Source organism: Urocampus carinirostris, chromosome 6 (genome assembly GCF_059441175.1).
Source record: "Urocampus carinirostris isolate Australia breed hairy pipefish chromosome 6, RoL_Ucar_1.0, whole genome shotgun sequence".
NCBI classification, from domain to species: Eukaryota; Metazoa; Chordata; class Actinopteri; order Syngnathiformes; family Syngnathidae; genus Urocampus; species Urocampus carinirostris.
In genome coordinates this window covers 22,254,636-22,274,560 of record NC_142354.1, presented here as the reverse complement: position 1 = coordinate 22,274,560, position 19,925 = coordinate 22,254,636, and the positions used below count along the sequence as shown (strand labels likewise).

The 19,925-nt window shown below is 42.0% G+C and overlaps 1 protein-coding gene and 1 long non-coding RNA gene across 2 annotated transcripts in view; both read left to right on the top strand.

The window, feature by feature from the left end:
- Positions 1-19,925, top strand: part of LOC148364187 (uncharacterized) — a 308,472-nt gene that overhangs the window by 249,784 nt on the left and 38,763 nt on the right. The gene's annotated exons all lie outside the window — the stretch shown is intronic.
- celsr2 (cadherin, EGF LAG seven-pass G-type receptor 2) overlaps positions 1-19,925 on the top strand; it is a 126,971-nt gene that overhangs the window by 99,364 nt on the left and 7,682 nt on the right. Inside the window, exons 12-32 of the mRNA XM_088338310.1 lie at positions 962-1,118; positions 1,187-1,328; positions 1,399-1,519; positions 2,459-2,642; positions 2,713-2,814; positions 2,927-3,021; positions 4,630-4,839; positions 4,920-5,103; positions 6,420-6,738; positions 8,933-9,100; positions 9,188-9,311; positions 10,391-10,591; positions 10,667-10,841; positions 13,271-13,383; positions 13,457-13,536; positions 13,866-13,992; positions 14,077-14,187; positions 16,188-16,318; positions 16,379-16,467; positions 17,175-17,339; positions 18,270-18,425. Coding sequence (XP_088194436.1) covers positions 962-1,118; positions 1,187-1,328; positions 1,399-1,519; positions 2,459-2,642; positions 2,713-2,814; positions 2,927-3,021; positions 4,630-4,839; positions 4,920-5,103; positions 6,420-6,738; positions 8,933-9,100; positions 9,188-9,311; positions 10,391-10,591; positions 10,667-10,841; positions 13,271-13,383; positions 13,457-13,536; positions 13,866-13,992; positions 14,077-14,187; positions 16,188-16,318; positions 16,379-16,467; positions 17,175-17,339; positions 18,270-18,425 — 3,154 coding nt within the window. The remainder of the gene's footprint in view (positions 1-961; positions 1,119-1,186; positions 1,329-1,398; positions 1,520-2,458; positions 2,643-2,712; positions 2,815-2,926; positions 3,022-4,629; positions 4,840-4,919; positions 5,104-6,419; positions 6,739-8,932; positions 9,101-9,187; positions 9,312-10,390; positions 10,592-10,666; positions 10,842-13,270; positions 13,384-13,456; positions 13,537-13,865; positions 13,993-14,076; positions 14,188-16,187; positions 16,319-16,378; positions 16,468-17,174; positions 17,340-18,269; positions 18,426-19,925) is intronic.

Below are 19,925 nucleotides of genomic sequence, written 5' to 3'. Positions count from 1 at the left end.
TTAAGAACAAAACTCAAATTTTTTTGCACAAGCCTCACAGAATTTTAAGCCACAGGCATGAAAATGAATGAAATTAAAAACCTGGTGCCAACCGCGCGGGGATTTTGGCTTTTTTGCCTTTGGCTGAAGAACGCCCATGAACATCTGACGCCTGACTGCCTTGTTTTCAGTTCTGCTCCGAGTTGTTTATATAACGTGTTTTCGGATCATATGACCATTCAAGATGGTGATCACATATTTGATACTGCTGCAAAAAAAAACTTAAATGAGGGCTGCGTCGTATATAATGTGAGCCTTATATTTCTAGACAACAGCACCAGGGCAACCACACGGCGGAGAATAGTGCCATGTTGCCACACAGACATGGTTTCTGTGCAGTTGTCATTGGTGATTGTCATGGTGACGGACAGAATTGCATTCGTTTGTCATCTTTTCTCAAAGATAAAAGGAAACTCCAGCGACCTAACAATGATACGGAAAGGGAACAGAAGCTTTTTTTATAGATAACTCCCACTGCTGTTAAGTTCAGAAGTATAAATTGATGCTAAACTCGAAATATCGTGAGTACGTCGTCAATATTGAATAAACTATCCTCGTTTTGCTTCTCTTATGTATTATATGAATAATTCCTCCTCAAGAGGGGCATCATAAATATCTTCAGACCTCACGGCAGTGTGAAAAGGGCAGCTTGCTGTTTTCGTCCAAAAAGTTCCCCCACAAAGACTGATTTTCAACAACTGAAGTTGTGATTAATCATACCATTCAACTGGACCTCTGTCAACTACTTATTTACTTCAATGTTCTACTGTTGAAATGCCAATTGTTCTTCCCAGCACAAAAAAGCCACAGGGTTAAAAATGTAGCAAAAAAGTATTTTCTTGTAGTCCGGAATTTAAAACCTCACGTACTCCCCGGAATGCCCTTATGTACCCCATTTCAGTAATTCATCATTTCTTTGCAGGGTTTGAGAGTTGGTGGAGCTCTGAGTCTGAGCCAGGCCAAGAAGGTGAACGTGGAGTTTGGGTGCAATGTACCCGACCCCTGCGCCTCCAACCCGTGTCCCTCCAACAGCTACTGCAGCGACGACTGGGACAGCTTCTCATGCACATGTCATCCTGGTCCGAACTATATCATTTCAAACTATTCATTAGATGACTGCTTGATGGCGTCATCTCCTTGATTGCAGGTTTCTACGGCACAAATTGCACGGACGCGTGCACGCTCAACCTGTGCGAGCATGAGTCTACATGCAGCAGGAAGACCGGCTCCTCTCGCGGTTACACATGCAACTGTCCGCATAACTACTTTGGACGTTACTGCGAGAAAAAGTACATCTGCGCTTCATTAGCATTCATGCTAGGATTTATCAGATTATGAGATCTGCTCATGCCACTGCAGGACTGACCTGCCCTGCCCCCGAGGCTGGTGGGGACACAAAACCTGCGGGCCATGCAACTGTCCTACTGAGCGTGGGTTTGATGCCGATTGTAACAAAACCAGCGGGGAGTGTCGCTGTAAGGTAAGTGTGTTCTTGGCCTTTGTTTTGGACTAATTGCTGATGCACAAACCCAGTTAGACATGTATGGACGTACAAAGGAATAGCATCAGTAGTGCGCCCTCAAAACGGCTTGCCATACTCAAATGCCTTCTTGAAATCATCAAAGACGTAATAGTGTTTTCTCTGGTGTTGTTAAACCTTCTCACTGCACACAATCTGTTATCTGGTGCTCCTTCCCTTCCAGAAACCTCCCTGTTCTCCGACTAGGATGTTTTCAGCCTGTGGTTTCAGTTTGTTCAGTAGGACCTTTAGGATACCTTTACTTACATGGCTAATGAGACTAATGGTTCTGTAGCAAGGAAAGTTAAAGAAACTTATCTACAAGATGGATCTCTTGGGTCTAAGCCAACCAGTTGAAAAACTGAGATAACAACTGACGAGGGCCATGTTTTCTATCGGAGTGGAGAAGCTAACAAGCCGTGTGTAGTGTGAGATTAGTACTACACAAAAATAACAAGGCCTTTGTATTAGGATGTTGCCTAATCTTGGGCAGTTTCATCACGATTCTCCTCAGTGCCTCACCGTTCAACATCACAGTCATCCAGGACCATGCACCAACTTTAGAAAACAGTGACGTAGAAACTGAGTGACTTATGCCCAGGTTCAAGACATCATCATTATCATCCTGCTGGGCGACTGGAACTCCCAAATTGGTGTGAATGGTTGGAGCAGTATTATGTCCATCTAATGATTATTTCTTTCTCCTACCATTTTGTTTGTGTAAGGTCTTTTACAAGTTTTCTTTAAAATATTTCTTGTTGAGGCACAGTTCTTCTGACCATTCATCCTTGATCCATTTCTCCTTTGCTTCCCTTAAGCTCTTTGTGACTTTGGTGTACGATACCTGGTTTTGGACTTTCCTCAATCCGGTTCTTATCAGAATTTTATTTTCCACATTAGGACAATCATTACTGTCCCGAAGGCAGCGACACGTGCCTGCTGTGCGACTGCTATCCGGTGGGCTCCTTCTCCAGAACCTGCGAACGCGAGAGCGGACAGTGTCAATGCAAAGCGGGCGTGATTGGACGCCAATGCGACCGCTGCGACAACCCCTTCGCTGAAGTTTCTCCCAACGGCTGTGAAGGTAACAGCCCATCATCGCCATTTGTCTTATTCAACATGCTAAATCTGTGTCTGTTTTACCTGTGGGGCAGTCATCTATGACAGCTGCCCTCAGGCTATCCAGGCAGGAATCTGGTGGCCCAGAACCAAGTTTGGGCTTCCCGCTGCTGTCCCCTGTCCCAAGGGGACCCTGGGTAGGATATCTTTGGGGCTGACATGCCGATTAGCATAAAATAATGGCTACGCCAAGAGGTTTTTTCCCAAGCTGTAGTCAATTTTGCAGCTCATGTAATGACATCTTTCCAGGCACTGCCATTCGCCACTGCGACGAGCACAAGGGCTGGCTGCCTCCTAATCTCTTCAACTGCACGTCGGTCACCTTCAGCCAGCTGAGAGTGCTGGTCTGTGGCTTCTCTCTCTTTTTATCCTTCAATGCAAATGTTTTAAATATTTGTGCGTTGAAATTGCTGGCAGCAACGATTTTCAAGGCCTATATCAGATGTCACGCTTTTCACTTTTCTAAATGGATTTGTCTCATTAAATTCTGCCCAGTATTAGAAATAGGGATGAACGATACCATATTTTTCACAGATGTTTGACTTTTGAGTAATCCCAGATACAGATGCCAGGTACCGATACCTCGTGTGACCAATGAAGAAATGCATTTAAATCGTGACATGTACGAGTTTTTTTTTAAAATATGTATTTATCTTTATTAATTAATAAAAATGTGATTTATTATCTGTTTTGTACTTCCTAATCGTAAAATGGTTAATAGAGGGTCTTTAATACTGCTATCTGCAAGTACCGTATTTTCCACGCTATAAGGCGCACTGGGTTATAGGGCGCACCCCCAAAAAATAGTTTTTAGTCCTATATTTTCCATACATAAGGCGCACCAGATTATAAGGCGCTACAATCGGAACGTCGACAAAACAGTCAGATAGTTGAGTCCAACTTATTACCCCCTACACATTCCGAAAGATTGCAAAGAAGCAAATACGTGTCTCAGACATGTATGGAAACAGTGTCTGTACGATGTCACCAATCACTCATATGCATCGTTCCACATATCATTCGGAAGGTTAAAGTCTTGGGAGTCAAGAAATGCCAAACATTTCTTAGTTTCCATTTTATTTTTCGCTGGCAACTGTGTGGACAGCAAAGTAAGAATTTTATTGTGCAGGGAAACGGGGTTCTTTACTGTGCATATGACAATAAACACTTTGAATTGAATTTAGTTTAAAAATCTCAGAAACATCAAGATTGTTCTAAAACAAGATACCGGGAAAATATAAAGCCGCATAGCTCACCTAAGTTCTCTTGCAGCCATCACGTTCAATAATGATACGTAACCATGGTCTTCTTACAACCTCTAGGCGAGTAAAGTATTTACAAATACAGAATAGTAAAAAATGTTTTCTCTATGCCGTAGTGCAACCCAACGTGTGATTCACATTCATCTTTTTCGGCCAATTGCAGGCTTTGTTTCGCCCCTTTAGCCTATGCGAGCCTGTAAATGATTAAAAAGGATCCGCCCCCTTTACCTCCGAATAACTTTAGCCAATAGTGACTGATTCAAATGATGATTGACACATTGGTTAGGAAATGAAACGCCGGTATATAAATCCCAGCATACACCGCGGACTACTTCGCCTTCGGGGTAAAATCGAGTCGGCGGCTGCTTGCCTTAGTTGCAAGACTTTGCGACTTAATATTGATCCATATATAAGGCGCACTGTATTATAAGGCGCATGGTCGGCTTTTGAAAAAAATAAAGGCTTTTATGTGCGCCTTATAGTGCGGAAAATACGGTACATACACCTTAAACGGACAGTGTGTATTATTTGACCACTAGATGTCGCTTTATGGTTTGATGCAACTGAAAACAGGTGCTAAAAAAGCACAAGGATAATGACAAACACACCATTTTACTTCTGTCCGCACACTCACTCAAACAATCTTATTTTTTTGTAATTAAAAAACTCATCCGTAATGTCTTCTTCCAGTACGAGAGATTTTCGCACAACGCATCACGGCTGGACTCGGGCCTCGTCCAACAGACAGCTGCATTGTTGGCCAATGCCACTTTACACACGGAGAAGTACTACGGCAGTGACGTTAAAGTGGCCTACGGCCTCACTCAGAGGGTACTTTTGCACGAGAGCAGGCAGCAGGGATTCAACCTCACCGCCACACAGGACGTCCACTTCACAGAGGTAACATCTCCTTCATTGCTGAAGTCAAATGAGCTACATCTGATGAGGGCATCTGATCCTTTCTGGCTCCGGCCCGGCAGAACCTGGTGCGCGTGGGAAGTGCTATCCTGTCTCCAGTCACACGCCCTCACTGGGAACTGATCCAGCACACAGAAGGCGGCACGTCAGCACTACTTCGCCGCTACGAGGAGTACGCCAGCACGTTGGCGCAGAACATGAGGAAAACTTACCTCAGCCCCTTTACCATCGTCACACCGCATATCGGTGAGATTCTGTACCACAGCCGTGGAATTCGATTTATCTTATTTTCTGCACCGGATTATAAGGCGAAGCCTACAAAGAAAATCTCATCTCATTAGCCGTACCGCTTATGCTCGTTAGGGTCGCGGGGGGGCTGGAGCCCATCCCAGCCACCTCCGGGCAGTGGGCAGGGGACACCCTGAACTGGTTGCCAGCCAATCGCAGGGCACACAGGGACAGACAACTCATTCGCTCATTCACACCTAGGGACAATTTGGACCGGCCAATTCACCTGAAATGCATGTTTTTGGAACGTGGGAGGAAACCGGAATGCCCGGAGGAAACCCACGCAAGCACGGGGAGAACATACAAACTCCGAACAGGAAGTCTGGAGCTGGATTTGAACCCACGACAGGTTCCCATGACATGAACAAGCACAAGCGCTAACCACTGCCCCGCCGTGCTGCCCCACAAAGAAAATCTTTTAAAATATATTTTCCATATGGTGGCATGGCAGTAGCACATCCGTAGTACATAGGTTTAAATCCAGCTACCGCCTTCCTGTGCGGAGTTTGCATGTTCTCCCCATGCCTGCTTGGGTTTCAGTCCGGTGTCCTAAAACATTCCACAAAAAAACAATGCATTTCAGGTTAATTGGCCTGGCCAAAAAGTTCCCTCGGTGTGAATGAGCGGTTGGTTGCATGTCTCTGTGTGCCCTGCAACTCGCTGGCAACCACTTCAGGGTGTCCCCTGCCCACTGCCTGAAGATTGCTGGTATGGGCTCCGGCACCCCTGCTACCCTACTGAGGATAAGGTGTGCAGATAATGAATGTATGGATGGATTTTCCATATAAAAGGCAGACTGGACAATAAGGCGCATGGAATTGAAACTACAGTAAGATATACTGTAGTTATTTGTTTATTAAAGAAATGATTGATCAGTCAAAAAAACGGTGGCCCGCAGTGGGAGCGCCGAAACTTAACCACTAGAAAACCAAGCGTATGGATGACATAGGAAAAGGCATTTGATTTTGTCTCATTAACACACTATTTCTACCATCGGAGACGAAGAAATGTGCTCTGCTATATTCTTCAGTAAAACTGCATGTAATATTTATATACAGTGTACAATAAAAACAGTTACTGTATGCAATATAAATCAATTGTATCGTAGTTCCAATTTTCGCCGCTGTATTTTCCGTTACATAAGGCGCAGTTTTAAATTTCCAGTCAATTTGGAATTTTTAAGTGCGCCTTATAGTCCAGATAATACGATTTTTTATTTTCCTTTCGTGAATACAATTTGAAATTATGGATTTATATAACTTCTTCCCATGTAGTCATTTCTGTGGACCGTTTAAAAAAGATGAACTTCGCCGGGGCCAGACTCCCACGGTACCAATTCCTAAGGGGCCCCCGCCCCGCCGACTTGGACACCACCGTCACCCTGCCCGACTCGGTCTTCCAGCCTCCCATCGACACCAAAGGTCACCGGATTCTGGACGTATTTCCGGAAGCGTCGCTCAAGAACCACTCGGCCGACCGGAGGAGACGCCACCCGGCCGAGGAGGAACCCGACGCTGTCGCCAGCATCATCATCTTTCACAGTTTAGCCTCTCTACTTCCTGAGAGCTACGACCCCGACAAGAGAAGCCTTCGGTAAGGGGTGTCAAAGTCAAATGGACAGAGGGTCAGATAAAAAAATCGGGCTACAAGCCAATTAAGAGAGCATCCGGCTATCTGCGCTCTGGCATCGGCTGTCCTCGAATGGAGACAGATTCCCGCAATGATTAAAATAATAATGCTCAAAATGTACCGGTTACTCAAGAATTGCTTAATGAGCCTGCCGTTGGCAAGATACAGGGTCTGCAGCGGTGGCTTTGGAGAATAGTTAGCCTAGCTGTTAGCAGTAGGCCGGACCAGCCGCACGTCTCTTGCCGTCTCCCAGAGTCCAATTTAATTGATTCATTTGTTTTCTATGGAACGATCCAATAAAAGCTAGAGTTCACACATACAGTCACAACCTCCCAACACAGAGGACCCTCCCTAATCTGTCTCTGCTGAACACAATGGTCGATACAATGACATTAATGAGAACAGAGACAAAACCAATGTTCCCTCTAATTTTCCACGGGTCTGAGCGTTCACACAAAGTAGGTGAACAACGCTTGAAACAACAGTGAGCAACAGCAACCCCAAGTGTGGCAACTAAGTCATTATCAAATGTGTCCAAAACTTGACATCACGTTACATTTTGCTGAGTTTCCGGCAATGCAAAAAGATGTTTGACTTTTGAATGAATTGACTAATGTACGATTGCAAAGGTTGCAGGGCCTGCAAACCTCATTTGTTTTTACAATTCTTTCACAAGATTTCAAGTCAAGTCAAGTCATTTTTATTTGTATAGCCCTTAATCACAATGAGTCTCAAAGGGCTTCACAGGTTATTACACAGACTATTTTTTCAGACTATTATTACCCCTGACCTGGAACCAACATGAGGGCAAAACTCTATCGCCCACCACTGATTCCCACTCCTACTCTTCTATTAAGACGATTTTAAGAGATAGTGTGCATTATTTAGTAGCTCGCGGGGGTAAAAAAAGAGACATTCCATTTCTTTTTTTTCCTGGTATTTTTTGTCGCATGATACTAACATTTTTGGGGGCTTATTTAGTCGGTTGCAAGATACACAACTGTATTTAATCACATTTTTAGTGGAAGTACAATGTTGGCAACAAGATTGACTTGGTATAATTGGATATTATTGGAATGCAACACAAACTTTTTCTTCTTTTTCCCTGTTTTTTTCTATTTTTTTAATTCCTTTAAAAAAAATCTCATTGTGTTTATTTTTTCCTAGCTGTTTCTTTTTTCTTTTTCTTCTCTATTTACTTTTTTTCCTTTGTTTCTTTCTTTTCTTTTTTCTGGCTTTTTTTCTGAATTTTTCCTTCTTTTTTCTCTTTTGTTTCTTTTTTTCTCAGCTTTTCACTTCTTTTTCGTTTTGGTATTTTTTTTCTTTTTTGTTCTATTCCCCCTTCCTTTAAGTCATTTTGTGCATAATTTTACATAATATTTGGTCATATAGGGATGAAAGAAGCAAAAACAACCTGAAGAGCCGTTTAGGTCCCGAAAGAGCTGGTTCCTTTTAGTGAGCCGCGCCGAAGAAGCCGGTTCTTGAAAAACTACTGACTTTACTCAACTTTGTTCTACTTCCTTGACTTCAAAATACGGCATTTAGAACACAACGTCAGGGGAACCCTTGTATTTTTACCTTTATACGCTGTAACTTTGACTTAACTCGCTTCTTAATTAGCAATTTTTGATTTTTGTGAGCTGGCTAGATTTTCTTGTGCGCGGAAAAGCTCTGGGTAGTGCGCAATTGCGCACACACGCAGCTTAAAGGGAACATTGCGCTGGCTAGATTTTCTTGTGCGCTGAGAATGTGCGGGGAGTGCGCGATTGCGCACGCGCGCAGCTTAGAGGGAGCATTGGACAAAAACAATTATTTAAAAATCCATGAAGGGGTGAACCAGCGATAACCAAAGCTTCAAGTAGCGAGGGGTCTCTGTATTTGTTGTTTTTTTTGCACCATACAATATAGCGATATGAAATGAAACGATCTCTGGTGCTCAAGCATTACACAGTGTTTCTGTGAACAAAAACACTTTTCTTCAAAAAAACAACTATTCCTGGTGTATAACACTGGTTGAGATCATCTCAGGAATAGCAGAAAACATTCGCACGGGCCACATCTGGCTCGCCGGCCTTGACTTTGACATATGTGGTTAGGGTGAATGGGCACCTATTTTTTTATGTGTGTAATAAAATCTAGTCTTTTATTTTGGTTTTAGTGTGCCAAAGCGTCCCGTCATCAACACCCCCGTGGTGAGCATCTCCGTGCACGACAACGATGAGTTGATGCAGCATCCGCTAGAAAAGCCCATCACCGTGCAGTTTCGTCTGGTGGCCACCGAGGAGCGCTCTAAACCTATATGCGTCTTCTGGAACCACACTATACTGTTGAGTGCGATCACAAAGATGAACGAGGAAAATGAATGAGAAAGATGTTGATGACTTGTTTAATGTTTCGTGTTTGATATTTGTAGGGCCGGAAAGGGGGGCTGGTCGGCAAAAGGATGCGAGGTGGTCTTTCGGAACGGCACCCACATAAGCTGTCAGTGTTATCACATGACGAGCTTCGCTGTGCTCATGGACATCTCGAGAAGGGAGGTCAGATATTTTAGTGACTATCTATCTATCTACCCTGGTCATATCCCTCGAGAGGGGTGACCGACAGCAAGACAACACATACAAAAATCAAGAAAATAAAAAATAAAAGGGAAAAATTAGCAAAAACACACACACACACACAAATTTTTGGACCATGGCCAACCCAAATGCCCAAACACCCAAATAAGTTAGGCACCTCGGCACCTAAGTTGGTCATGCTTTCGTCCCTCCAGATGAAACGGGACACAAGAAAGCGGCCATGTCACTCGGGTCAGGGTGTCACAACACACTCTTGTTCAACAGCAGGGCCCGACAGCTTTCACTGGTTTACCCCTGCCGCATCATACGGGTGCCCTGCCCTTCCCATAGAATTTAGTGACTATACTTTTAAAAAATAAAATGCTTGGTCTAACAAAGATCCATGGTGGCCCCTCTACATACGAGCTACTCTCGTTATGAGAAATTTGAGACAAGAGAGGTCTTTCAAGTAAAAATGTTGCCCGATATACGAGAGAAGATCCAAGTTACCAGAAATTCAAGACGCTACCACTAGAGATTGCTCAAAGCATCAGCTTGTCGCAGTTAGCACACACGGGTTTACCACCCAACGGAGATATAGATGTATTATATATAAATAAAGAGTCTGCAAGAACACCCATTTGCTATTCTTTAGATTTGTATTTTAATGCAGGTGCTAACCTTCAATTTCCAATCACTGGGAATAAAAATCGTTGTTTAGAAGCAATTGTTGCAGTACAAAGACACATCAATGCAAAGGGGTACGATGGTATCGCCCTAAAAAGTGCATCAGTAACTTCTAATTTAAGTAAAATAACATCTAGACGGGTGTTTCCTCAAGTGTTCTCAAATACAGCTACACCCGATGGACATATTTAAAATTGCGAGATGCAGCTCATTTTTGTCTTGTGCCTCTCTCAGCATTTTCCAGGCGGATTAAATCCGTTGGCGGGCTTGTACTGACACCCCTGTCCTAGACTGTTAAAAAAACTAAACAAGTCTAACAAAGACCCTAAATGGAAATGTAAGAAAAAAACAATAACTGCCTTTGTTTTGGTCAGAACGGAGAGATTCTGCCTATCAAGATTATATCCTGGAGCAGCGTCGGGGTCACATTAGGCTTCCTTTTCCTCACCGCCGTCTTCCTCTGGTGTCTAAGAGCCATGCAGTGCAACAAGACCAGCATTGTGAACAACGGCGCCGTCGCACTCTTCCTCTCTGAACTCGTTTTCATCCTGGGCATCAACCAGGCTGACAATCCGGTGAGCGCTCCAAGGTTATTACTCCCTTTTCATTCCATGCAAATGTGCTAAAACCAAATTGTTTTCCTATTACAGTTTTTGTGCACGGTCATCGCCATCCTGCTGCACTTCTTCTACTTGTGCGCCTTTTCGTGGCTTTTCCTGGAAGGTCTGCACGTGTACCGAATGATCAGTGAAGTTCGAGACATCAACTTTGGGCCCATGCGCTTCTACTATCTGATCGGATGGGGAGTGCCGGCCTTCATCACAGGTCCCAACTTATTTTTGTGGTATCGGAAAACAATATCTCCTCTGTTCTTCAAGGATGTCTGATTTTGTTGTTCCAGATCTAGTAATCACGCTTAATGATAATAATAGCAATGTTAATAAAGTTCAGTAATACCACGTTGAACACTTAATATTGGTGAGGACAAAAAACGATTTATAGGTGGAAACACGTAACCCCCCGACTTCGCTGACATGTCACCATCGATAACGGTTTTTCCTTGCCCTCATGTAGGTTTTAGATCAGGGGATGGTGTAATAATAGTTTGTGGTTTGCAATAATCTGTGGTCTGTGCAGCCCTTTGAGACTCTTTGTGATTAAGGGTGTCACAAAAAACATGACTTGACTTGGAGAACTGTAATGAAAGGCTTATCCAAGGGTTTCTGTTCTTGAGCTACTTGCGAAATTGAAAGACTATTTGCACACACGTAATGTGAATTCGGCAAGCTGTTATACTTATGGGTGCGCATTACACTGCAACCTTATTGACAGGGAGAAAGGCAAAGTGACTGTTAAGCCAATCACAATGCACCATGAAAATTTGCTAAGTACCAAAACTGCAATAGAGCAAGGGATTTTCTTAAAAATAACCTAATTTGTGTTATAGTTTTCATAATCAAGGTGCACAAAATTCAAATTACAGTGAGTGAAAAACATTGAAAAATTAAAAAAAAAAATATTTCATAAAACATGAATTTGTGAATTTGAAGAAGTGAATTTATTCATTGGTTACTGTAACTACAATCTCATCTCATCTCATTAGCCGTACCGCTTATCCTCATTAGGGTCGCGGGAGGGCTGGAGCCCATCCCAGCCATTTCCAGGCAGTGGGCAGGGGAATCATCAATTGTAATTATGCGGTTCCTATTTTAGTCTAGAAGACACTCTAAATCAGTGTTTTTCAACTAGTGTGCCGGGGCACACGTGTGTGCCATGAGACCTTGTCTAGTGTGCCGCTGGAATTTGCCCAATTTTATCTTTCCAAAAAATCCGGCCATTATTCAGTATTTTTGCTCTCTTCAGACGAGGAACTATAATAGTCATCCATATCAGTAGGTGGCAGTAGATTTTGATTTACTTTTTATATACTAATAATCTGCTCATGAGGTAGCACAGTACATTTAGTAACTTAATTTGTTTAACAAAGCGGTTTAAGATTGCACTGTAAAAAATAAAAACATAAATAAAGCAAATCAGCCTTATTTGTTTTAAGTATTATTTTCTTCTTCTAATATACTAATTATCTGTTTATGAGGTAGTACAGTGAAGTATTTGACATAACTTCATTTTCAAACATTTTTGACGGACGGTGTGCCTCGGAACCTTTTTATAAATAAAAGTGTACCTTGGTTCAAAAAGCGCTGAAAAACACTGCTCTAAATGGTAAGTTCGCAGTTTACTGACCCCTTAACTGCCTGGGTCGTCAGGGCACCACTAAGGGCTAACTCCGGACAGCTTTCCCCACTGTTGACGGTTCCTGGCCTGTTTTGGGGTCATAACAAAGTCGGTACCAGTCCATTCCTTGATGTTGTCGGCCCAGTTCTTTTTCTCTATTCCTCTCCTCCTGCCCCCTTGGACTGTGCCCTGGAGAATAATCTTCTTCAGTTCTGATCACTCGGTGATTGATGTGACCATACCACTGAAGTTTCCGTCTGTCCACAGTTGACAACAGTTCTTCGTAGGTTCCAATGATCCCGCTGATGGTGTTGCCCACCGTTCCGTTTGTCATATGGGCTATGTAACCGATGTCTAGAGGTTTCCTATAGTATTGCAGCTCTATGGTTTTGGGGTTTCCTTTCTAGCTTTTCTGTGGGAGTCCATGCCTCGCAACCACAGAAGAAAATGGAGGTGACCGGCATGGGTCTGCATGAGTCTAATCTTTGGTTTCACTGCTGATGAGACTGATGGTTTTGTAGTTGGAGGTTTCCTTTTTTTGGGTAACATAAAACCAGCGATTTTGTCCATGCAGATGACCACTGTCTTGTTTGCCAGATCCTTCTGCACATCTTTTTTAGGAAGTTTATAACTAGTTCACCACCATTTTCTATGAATTCTGACAGGATGTTGTCGATTCCTGGAAAATGTCCATTCATGATAGAGTTAATTGCTGCCTCTACTTCTTCTCGAAGGATCGGGAAGTCGTCACTTTTCCCTGGGCTGAAATTTGTCAGGGCCTAAGGGTCTCCCTGTGCTGGGTGTTTGTACAGTCTGGAGTAGTATTTTGTCCATTTCTTCGTGATCTCTTTCTCTGTAGGCTATTCCCTGCTTCATTGTAAATGCTGCTGACTTTTGCCTGTTTTTTTGAACGAAGTCTTAGGACCTGGAAGGTTTTCTTTCCAATAGTACCCCCATGTTTAATTATTATTATTACTATTATTTTAAATATCGATAGACTTATGGGTTTATTTTGTCAGGTCTGGCCGTGGGTCTGGACCCCGAAGGCTACGGCAACCCGGACTTCTGCTGGCTCTCCATGTATGATACCCTCATCTGGAGCTTTGCTGGACCCATCGCCATGGTGGTGTCGGTGAGTCCCACGGGATCATTTATGAGTTTAGAGAACCAAAATCAGCGACTCAGTTCTATATTTATTTACACAGATGAACGTTTTCTTGTATGTCCTGTCGTCGAGAGTGTCTTGCTCACTGAGACGCCAAAGTTTGGAGAAGAAACCTCGTGTGTAAGTTTTAGACATGCTAAATTCTTACCCAATTATAGGAAGATTTAAAAATGCCCATCTAGAAGATAATTTTGCTCGTTCATAGGAAAAATTTTCTACTATGATTAGAAAGAAACACTCAAAGTGACAAAACGAATCTACCATCAACAAAATGAGACCTTTTTGCTTATTTTAAGTACATATTTATATTATTAAAACCAAGTCAGAATGTTAATGAAACGACATTAAAATATGCAAAGTTTTCACCAATTGGGTAAGATGTTTCTATATATAGATCATACATTGACCTCACAACGGGAATTTATGATGAATATGTCTGACATTTGCAGGTCGGGGTTAAAAACCGCAGGTGGCATCCTCTTTCTGGTCTCGGTCACATGCTTCCTGGGATTGCTGTCTGTCAACAGTGACATGATCATCTTTCATTACTTGTTCGCTGGATTTAACTGTTTGCAGGTATTTATTATCTTTATTATTATTAATGTAATTAATTATTGTGGTAGTTTTATGTCTTTACATATTTCTTTCTCTGTGATCCAGGGTCCCTTTATTTTCTTCTTCCGAATTGTGTTCAATAAAGAAGCACGAACCGCCATGAAGTTCTGCTGTGGGCACAAGCATCCGGATCACATGATCAAATCCAAATCAGCAGTGAGTCTCTTCACAGAAACTCCCAATTCAGGAACTTCTTTGAATATCAGCAACAGGCTACTGCTGGATTGTTTTTAATGGTATCAATTAGTATCAACGGATAAGTGTTCTTAATGTTTTGAAGATCTCTTTTCAAAATAGCTAAAAAAATCGAACACCCACATTGGGTCATTATGATTTGCGGGGGTGCTGGAGCCCATCCCAGCTATCTTCGGGCATGGGACACCCTGAATGCCAGTGGCAGGGCACACAGAGTCGGACAACTCACTCGCTCATTCACACCTAGGGACAATATGGAACAGTCAATTAACCTGACATGCACATTTTGGGAATTCGAGAGGAAACCGGAGTGCCCAAAGGAAACCCACGCAAGCACAGGGAGAACATGCGAACTCCACACAGGAAGGTTCGATCTCATGACCTCAGAACTGTGCCGCACACGCGCTAACCACTGCGCTGCCGTGCTGCCCGGGTGAATTCAATTAGAATCAAAATTCTCTTTATTTTCGTTGATTACAATGTAGTGAAAATTGTTGACCACTAGATTAGACATGGCACTCCAAGAAAATAAGAAGAATGTCAGGGTATTTACAAGGTAGTGCTTGGAGACTGGCCTAGGTTGTAAGTGAATCAGAACAGAGCTATAATAAAGTAGTGCATTGACATTGAGCAGCAACATAATTTCCCAAACAATTGAGAAATAAGATGCCAAGACACATTTTTCTATACAAATGTATCGTTTTTGAAAGCTCTGCAACCAAAGTTCTAAGATTTCCAAAATAATTGCAAAAAATTTACAGGTAGTCTTTTTAGACTTTTAAAAACACTTTTACACACACATTAGGGTGAGAATGAATTTCAAAAAATGGGTTAAAAACCACAGATAACAATTATATCATATGAACAAACTAAAAAACAACTTTAAAAATCGAATTGTTTAAAATCATACCCCCTGACCCTCAAAATTGGTTGCTTTTGTTTGAACTCACCTTCAAAATTGGGTCAATTCAATTCCCCTGTAAATATTTCGATCAAAGCGATTTAGAAATCAAGTATATTATGAAACCATTTGATCGTTTTCCTAAAATAAATAATCATTATTTTGAAAACAGTGAAAATATATACGAATGAATACATCTTTTTTATAACAGTCCTACTCCTTTGAGTTGACTACATTTCACTGCAGAAAGTTTGGTCAGTATTTAATAATAAAACTCCAAATCGGTTTGTTTAAAACCACCCCAAAATTCAGGTCATGATATTTTAAAGAAAGAAGAAAAAAAAACAGGAGGTTATTCAAATTAGGGGAATTACTTTGTAAATGAAGTAACTAGTAACTGTAGCGCAGCACAGCGGCACAGTGGTTAGCGCGTGTGCGGCACAGTTCTGAGATCGAACCTGCTGTGAGGAGTTTGCATGTTCTCCCCGTGCTTGGTTGGCTTTCCTCCAGGCACTCCGGTTTCCTCCTAAATTCCAAAAACATGAATGTCAGGTTAATTGGCCAGTCCAAATTGTCCCTAGGTGTGAATGAGCAAGTGTATTGTCTTTCCCTATGTGCTCCATGACTGGGTGGCAACCAGTTCAGATGTCCCCTGCCCACTGCCCGAAGATAGCTGGGATGGGCTCCAGCACCCCCGCGACTCTACTGAGGATAAACGGTGCAGATAATGGATGGATGGATGGATAGTAAATGTAGCTAATTACTTTTTATTTTCAGTAACGTGCCCAACACAGGTTAGAAGCAACATCTTCTTGAAAAATGTCTCGTAATATAGTGTGTAAAATTTGCGTAAAATGAGACACATTCAAACTAGGATGCAGAAAACATGAAAACAAACATTAAAATAAATGTATTCTTTGATTGAACTCAGTTTGGGTTATTTTTGAGCCAAGTGGTTTTTAGACTGTAAGAATCCAATCAAATCAGAAACCAAAATGAGCCATGTTACGAGTTGCAACATGTTTCTACTAAACACTAATTTGATTCTCTCAATTCCCAGGCTTTCAAATGCAACACCAACTACACGGATGGAAAGTTGTATCATCTTCCTTTTGGGGAGTCCAGCCTTTCTCTAAACGGCACCGTGCAGAGCGCTAAAAGCCAGCACAGCTTCGTGCCTTTTGTCCTCAGGTAAAATGTTTCGGCCTAGGCTGGATGAGGAATCTTTTGGTCACATTTGCGTCTTTTCAGGGACGACGGTCTGAGCAGCAGCCAGGCGCACATTGCGCTAAACGACCACACGTCGCTCTTCCACGAAACCAACGAACATGCAGACGACGGTAAAACGAGTTTCTTTTGTTTTATTCCCAACGTATCAACACCTTAGCTCGTCTCCTTACTCTATTCTTTGTATTCCCAAATTCTTAAACATGCAAAATGTGAGGAAATAGTACATCTTTCCATAAAATCTCTATATACCATATTTTCTACACTATAAGGTAAACTGGGATACATGGCGTACCAGATTATGAGGCACACCTCCAAAAAAATAGTCCTTTGTCATATATTTTCCATACATAAGGCGCACCAGACTATAATGAAAAGCCACAATCACCTACCAAAAAGGAGGCGAATGCAAAGAAGCAACCCATGCTGTAATGGCGGCAGGTAAACTTACCTCACGCAGATTGCGGAGTTCGAAGCACACAACTCTGACTTAACAGTCACAAGGGCCCCAAGTGACAATGTAAGCAAAGTTCCAATTTCTCCTAGCAGAAATCAGAGGTATGCAATCGCTGTTCACTACAAGCGCTAATTGTTTTGGAGCTGCCTCACATGTTGTGTTAATAGGATTCGCAATTTTGAAAGTGTTGTGTTCCTTCAGTGCCATCACAGCTCTAGACGGGTTAATTGTAAAACTGATATTCTTGAAACCCCGGCGGGGTGGCACATTTTGCAACATATCTAAATCATTGTGTGGAGAACCACACTGCACGTTCTGTGCCTAATTGAAAAACAATATGTTCGTAAATACCTTTCTGTGCAGACCGAGACAGTGACTCTGACAGCGACCTGTCCCTGGAAGACGACCAGAGCGGCTCCTATGCCTCCACGCACTCCTCTGACAGCGAGGATGAAGAAGGACCCCTTCCTCCTGAAGAATGCTGGGAAAATTTAGCTTCCACCGGAGCCAGAAAGCCTCAAGCACATGGTACTTTTTTTTTATTGTGCCCCGAATATTAACTACACCCAAAACAATGTACCGACTACGGAGCGCATTAGAATAAAAGACATATGCTGAAATTTAAGAACTAAACTCAGTGTGTGGAGAATAGCGCCAGATTGATATACTGACAAGTTTTTGTGCTGTTGTAATTGGTGGTTTCCGCGCTGACAAACTACATTGCATTCGCTTGTCATTGTTCCTTGAGGATTCAAGGAAACTCCAGCAACCTGACAATGACTCAGATGGTACTGTAGTGTTTTTGATAGATTACTTCCACTGCTGTTCAATTTGGATGTATAAATTGAGGACTTGGTTTGAGGGGTGAAAAAGTTGAAATATCTTGAGGACACAATAAATATTGAATAAAATACCATCAAACTGTTTTGCTCCCGTTTTATGTATTATGCGAGGAATTTTGACACACACATCAGCTAATTTTCCTCTAGAAAGGCGTCATAAATGTTTTCAGACATTATTGCTCTCTTTGTATTTACACTGTATTGAAAAGGGGTGCTCACCGTTATGCTATGTCCCCCGCACACTTGAGCAATTTGGCGATTGAGCGCCAAAATGATCAAACATGTTACTCAGCATCGATTCCTTTATGCCAACTTTACTGGTGACCACTCTATTTCTTTCTTCAACTTCCAGAGTGATCGCTTTTAACTTGAACGCCACATTATATGCTTTTCCTCTAGTATTTTCCATGTTGATGAGTGTGAGTTCAAGTGACAGAAGTTGTGATTAATCATGCAATGTAATTGGACCTCTGTAAACTACTCATTATGTTTATTGGTCTACTCTTGTTAGGCAACATGTGATGAAAAAAAAGAAGAACCATAGTTAAAGCCGCAGTGTTTCAAATGTACCTTATACCTTATATTACCTTACCGGTACCTTATATTTTGTGTTCAGACAGCAAATTGTACTGGACGGCATCCGGGAGTGACGAAGAGCCGACAAATCCCCACAGGCTGAAAAGGAATCCCGAGTCGGCGGATGAGAGCTTGAAAGAAGCGGTGACGGTGCTGCTGCCATCCGTGCCCAACCTTCATGCGCACCCCCACAAAGGTGAACCCCTAAAATATTAGGAATTGAAACCCTGCATCAAAAGGTTCTTTATGGATTTCCTTTCAACTATCACCTGGGTAAGGCAGTGTTTTATTCCAGTGATGTGCGGTGAGGCAGGTGTCTGGTCAGCAAGGTTGGGTAGGGTTTCTTTAACTGGATTACTTTCAATTACTTTTGGATTACTCCAATACCAAATATGCTAAAAAAAGACAAAAGAAACTAAATATGAATAAAATTACTAAATTTTGTGCAGGCTTGGGGAGTAACAGAATACATGGAACGGCAAAAATGATGTTGGCAAGCTGTTTGGATTTATTTTCATTTTGATTCTGTCGCATTTTATGTTAGTTTTGCCGGAGATCAAATACATCAAAGCCAGGAGAGAAAGCTTACCACGTGTTGTGAGTCAAAATTTTATCCATATTTAGTTTTTTTGTCTTTTATTAGCGTATTTGGTATTGGAGTAATCCAAAAGTAATTGAAAGTAATCCAGTTAAAGTAACCCTACCCAACCCTGCTGGTCAGATATACAAATAAATGAATCTACATCTTATTCAATACTTGATTGGCTGAGCAAGGAAGTAGTATATAAACTGAAGCAAGAGAATTGCGTGCATCTGCAGACACTCAGCACAGTAATATAAAAAATTCTGAGAATTTTGAAAGATAAATATAAAAAATTGTGAAGTTAAATGAGAAAGAACATTAACACTGAATAAATATATCAAATTTATGTAAATAACCAGGTATTTTGTTTGGCAGTTAACCCCAAAATGGGGGACACACTTGTTTACAGTTTTACTTGGGGAAAAGGGGAGTTAAACTAAAAGGGCTCCGCACTGGGGGGAATGGAAAAAGTATCACAAATAAGAGCACAGAGTGGACAATGCACAGCTGAAGGAATAATGGCAGTTTTTTGGGGCACGGCACAGGCGACAAGGAGTTAAAAACTTTCGCAGGCAACAATCTCACAAATAAGATCAGTCCATTTATACAAAGCCCCCGATAAGCTGCAGGTGTGGTGATTCTCCAGCGCCCCCTGATGAACGATGGCCCACAGAATCATAAAATATCTATTTTACTATATGTATCAAAAATAACTCAAAATAAGAACTTTGCCATATTATCAAATTTAGAGTTTAGAAAGGGACACTATTTTTTATTTTGCTTTAATTCTAAGGGGTAATGGTTTCAACCACTTCTGTCAGGTGTGCTCCAATTTGTGTGCCTGTGCGGTCTAGCGCCTGGCAGACTAATCATGTCGTATTCTCCCATTAAATAAGCGTCAACAGCAGCAGCGACAGGTAGATAATTATCTTGTGCTCTGAGACAAGTAAATGAGTGAGAGAAAGTGAGAGAGAGAGCTGTGGAGAAAGAGCTTTGTGTGTGTCTTTAATCAATTTCTGCCTGTTCGTCCAAACAGGCCCAGGTTTCACAGTGATTGAGTAAAAATACAAAAGATGATAAAATAATGTTTATTTGATTCCTATTGAAGTCGCT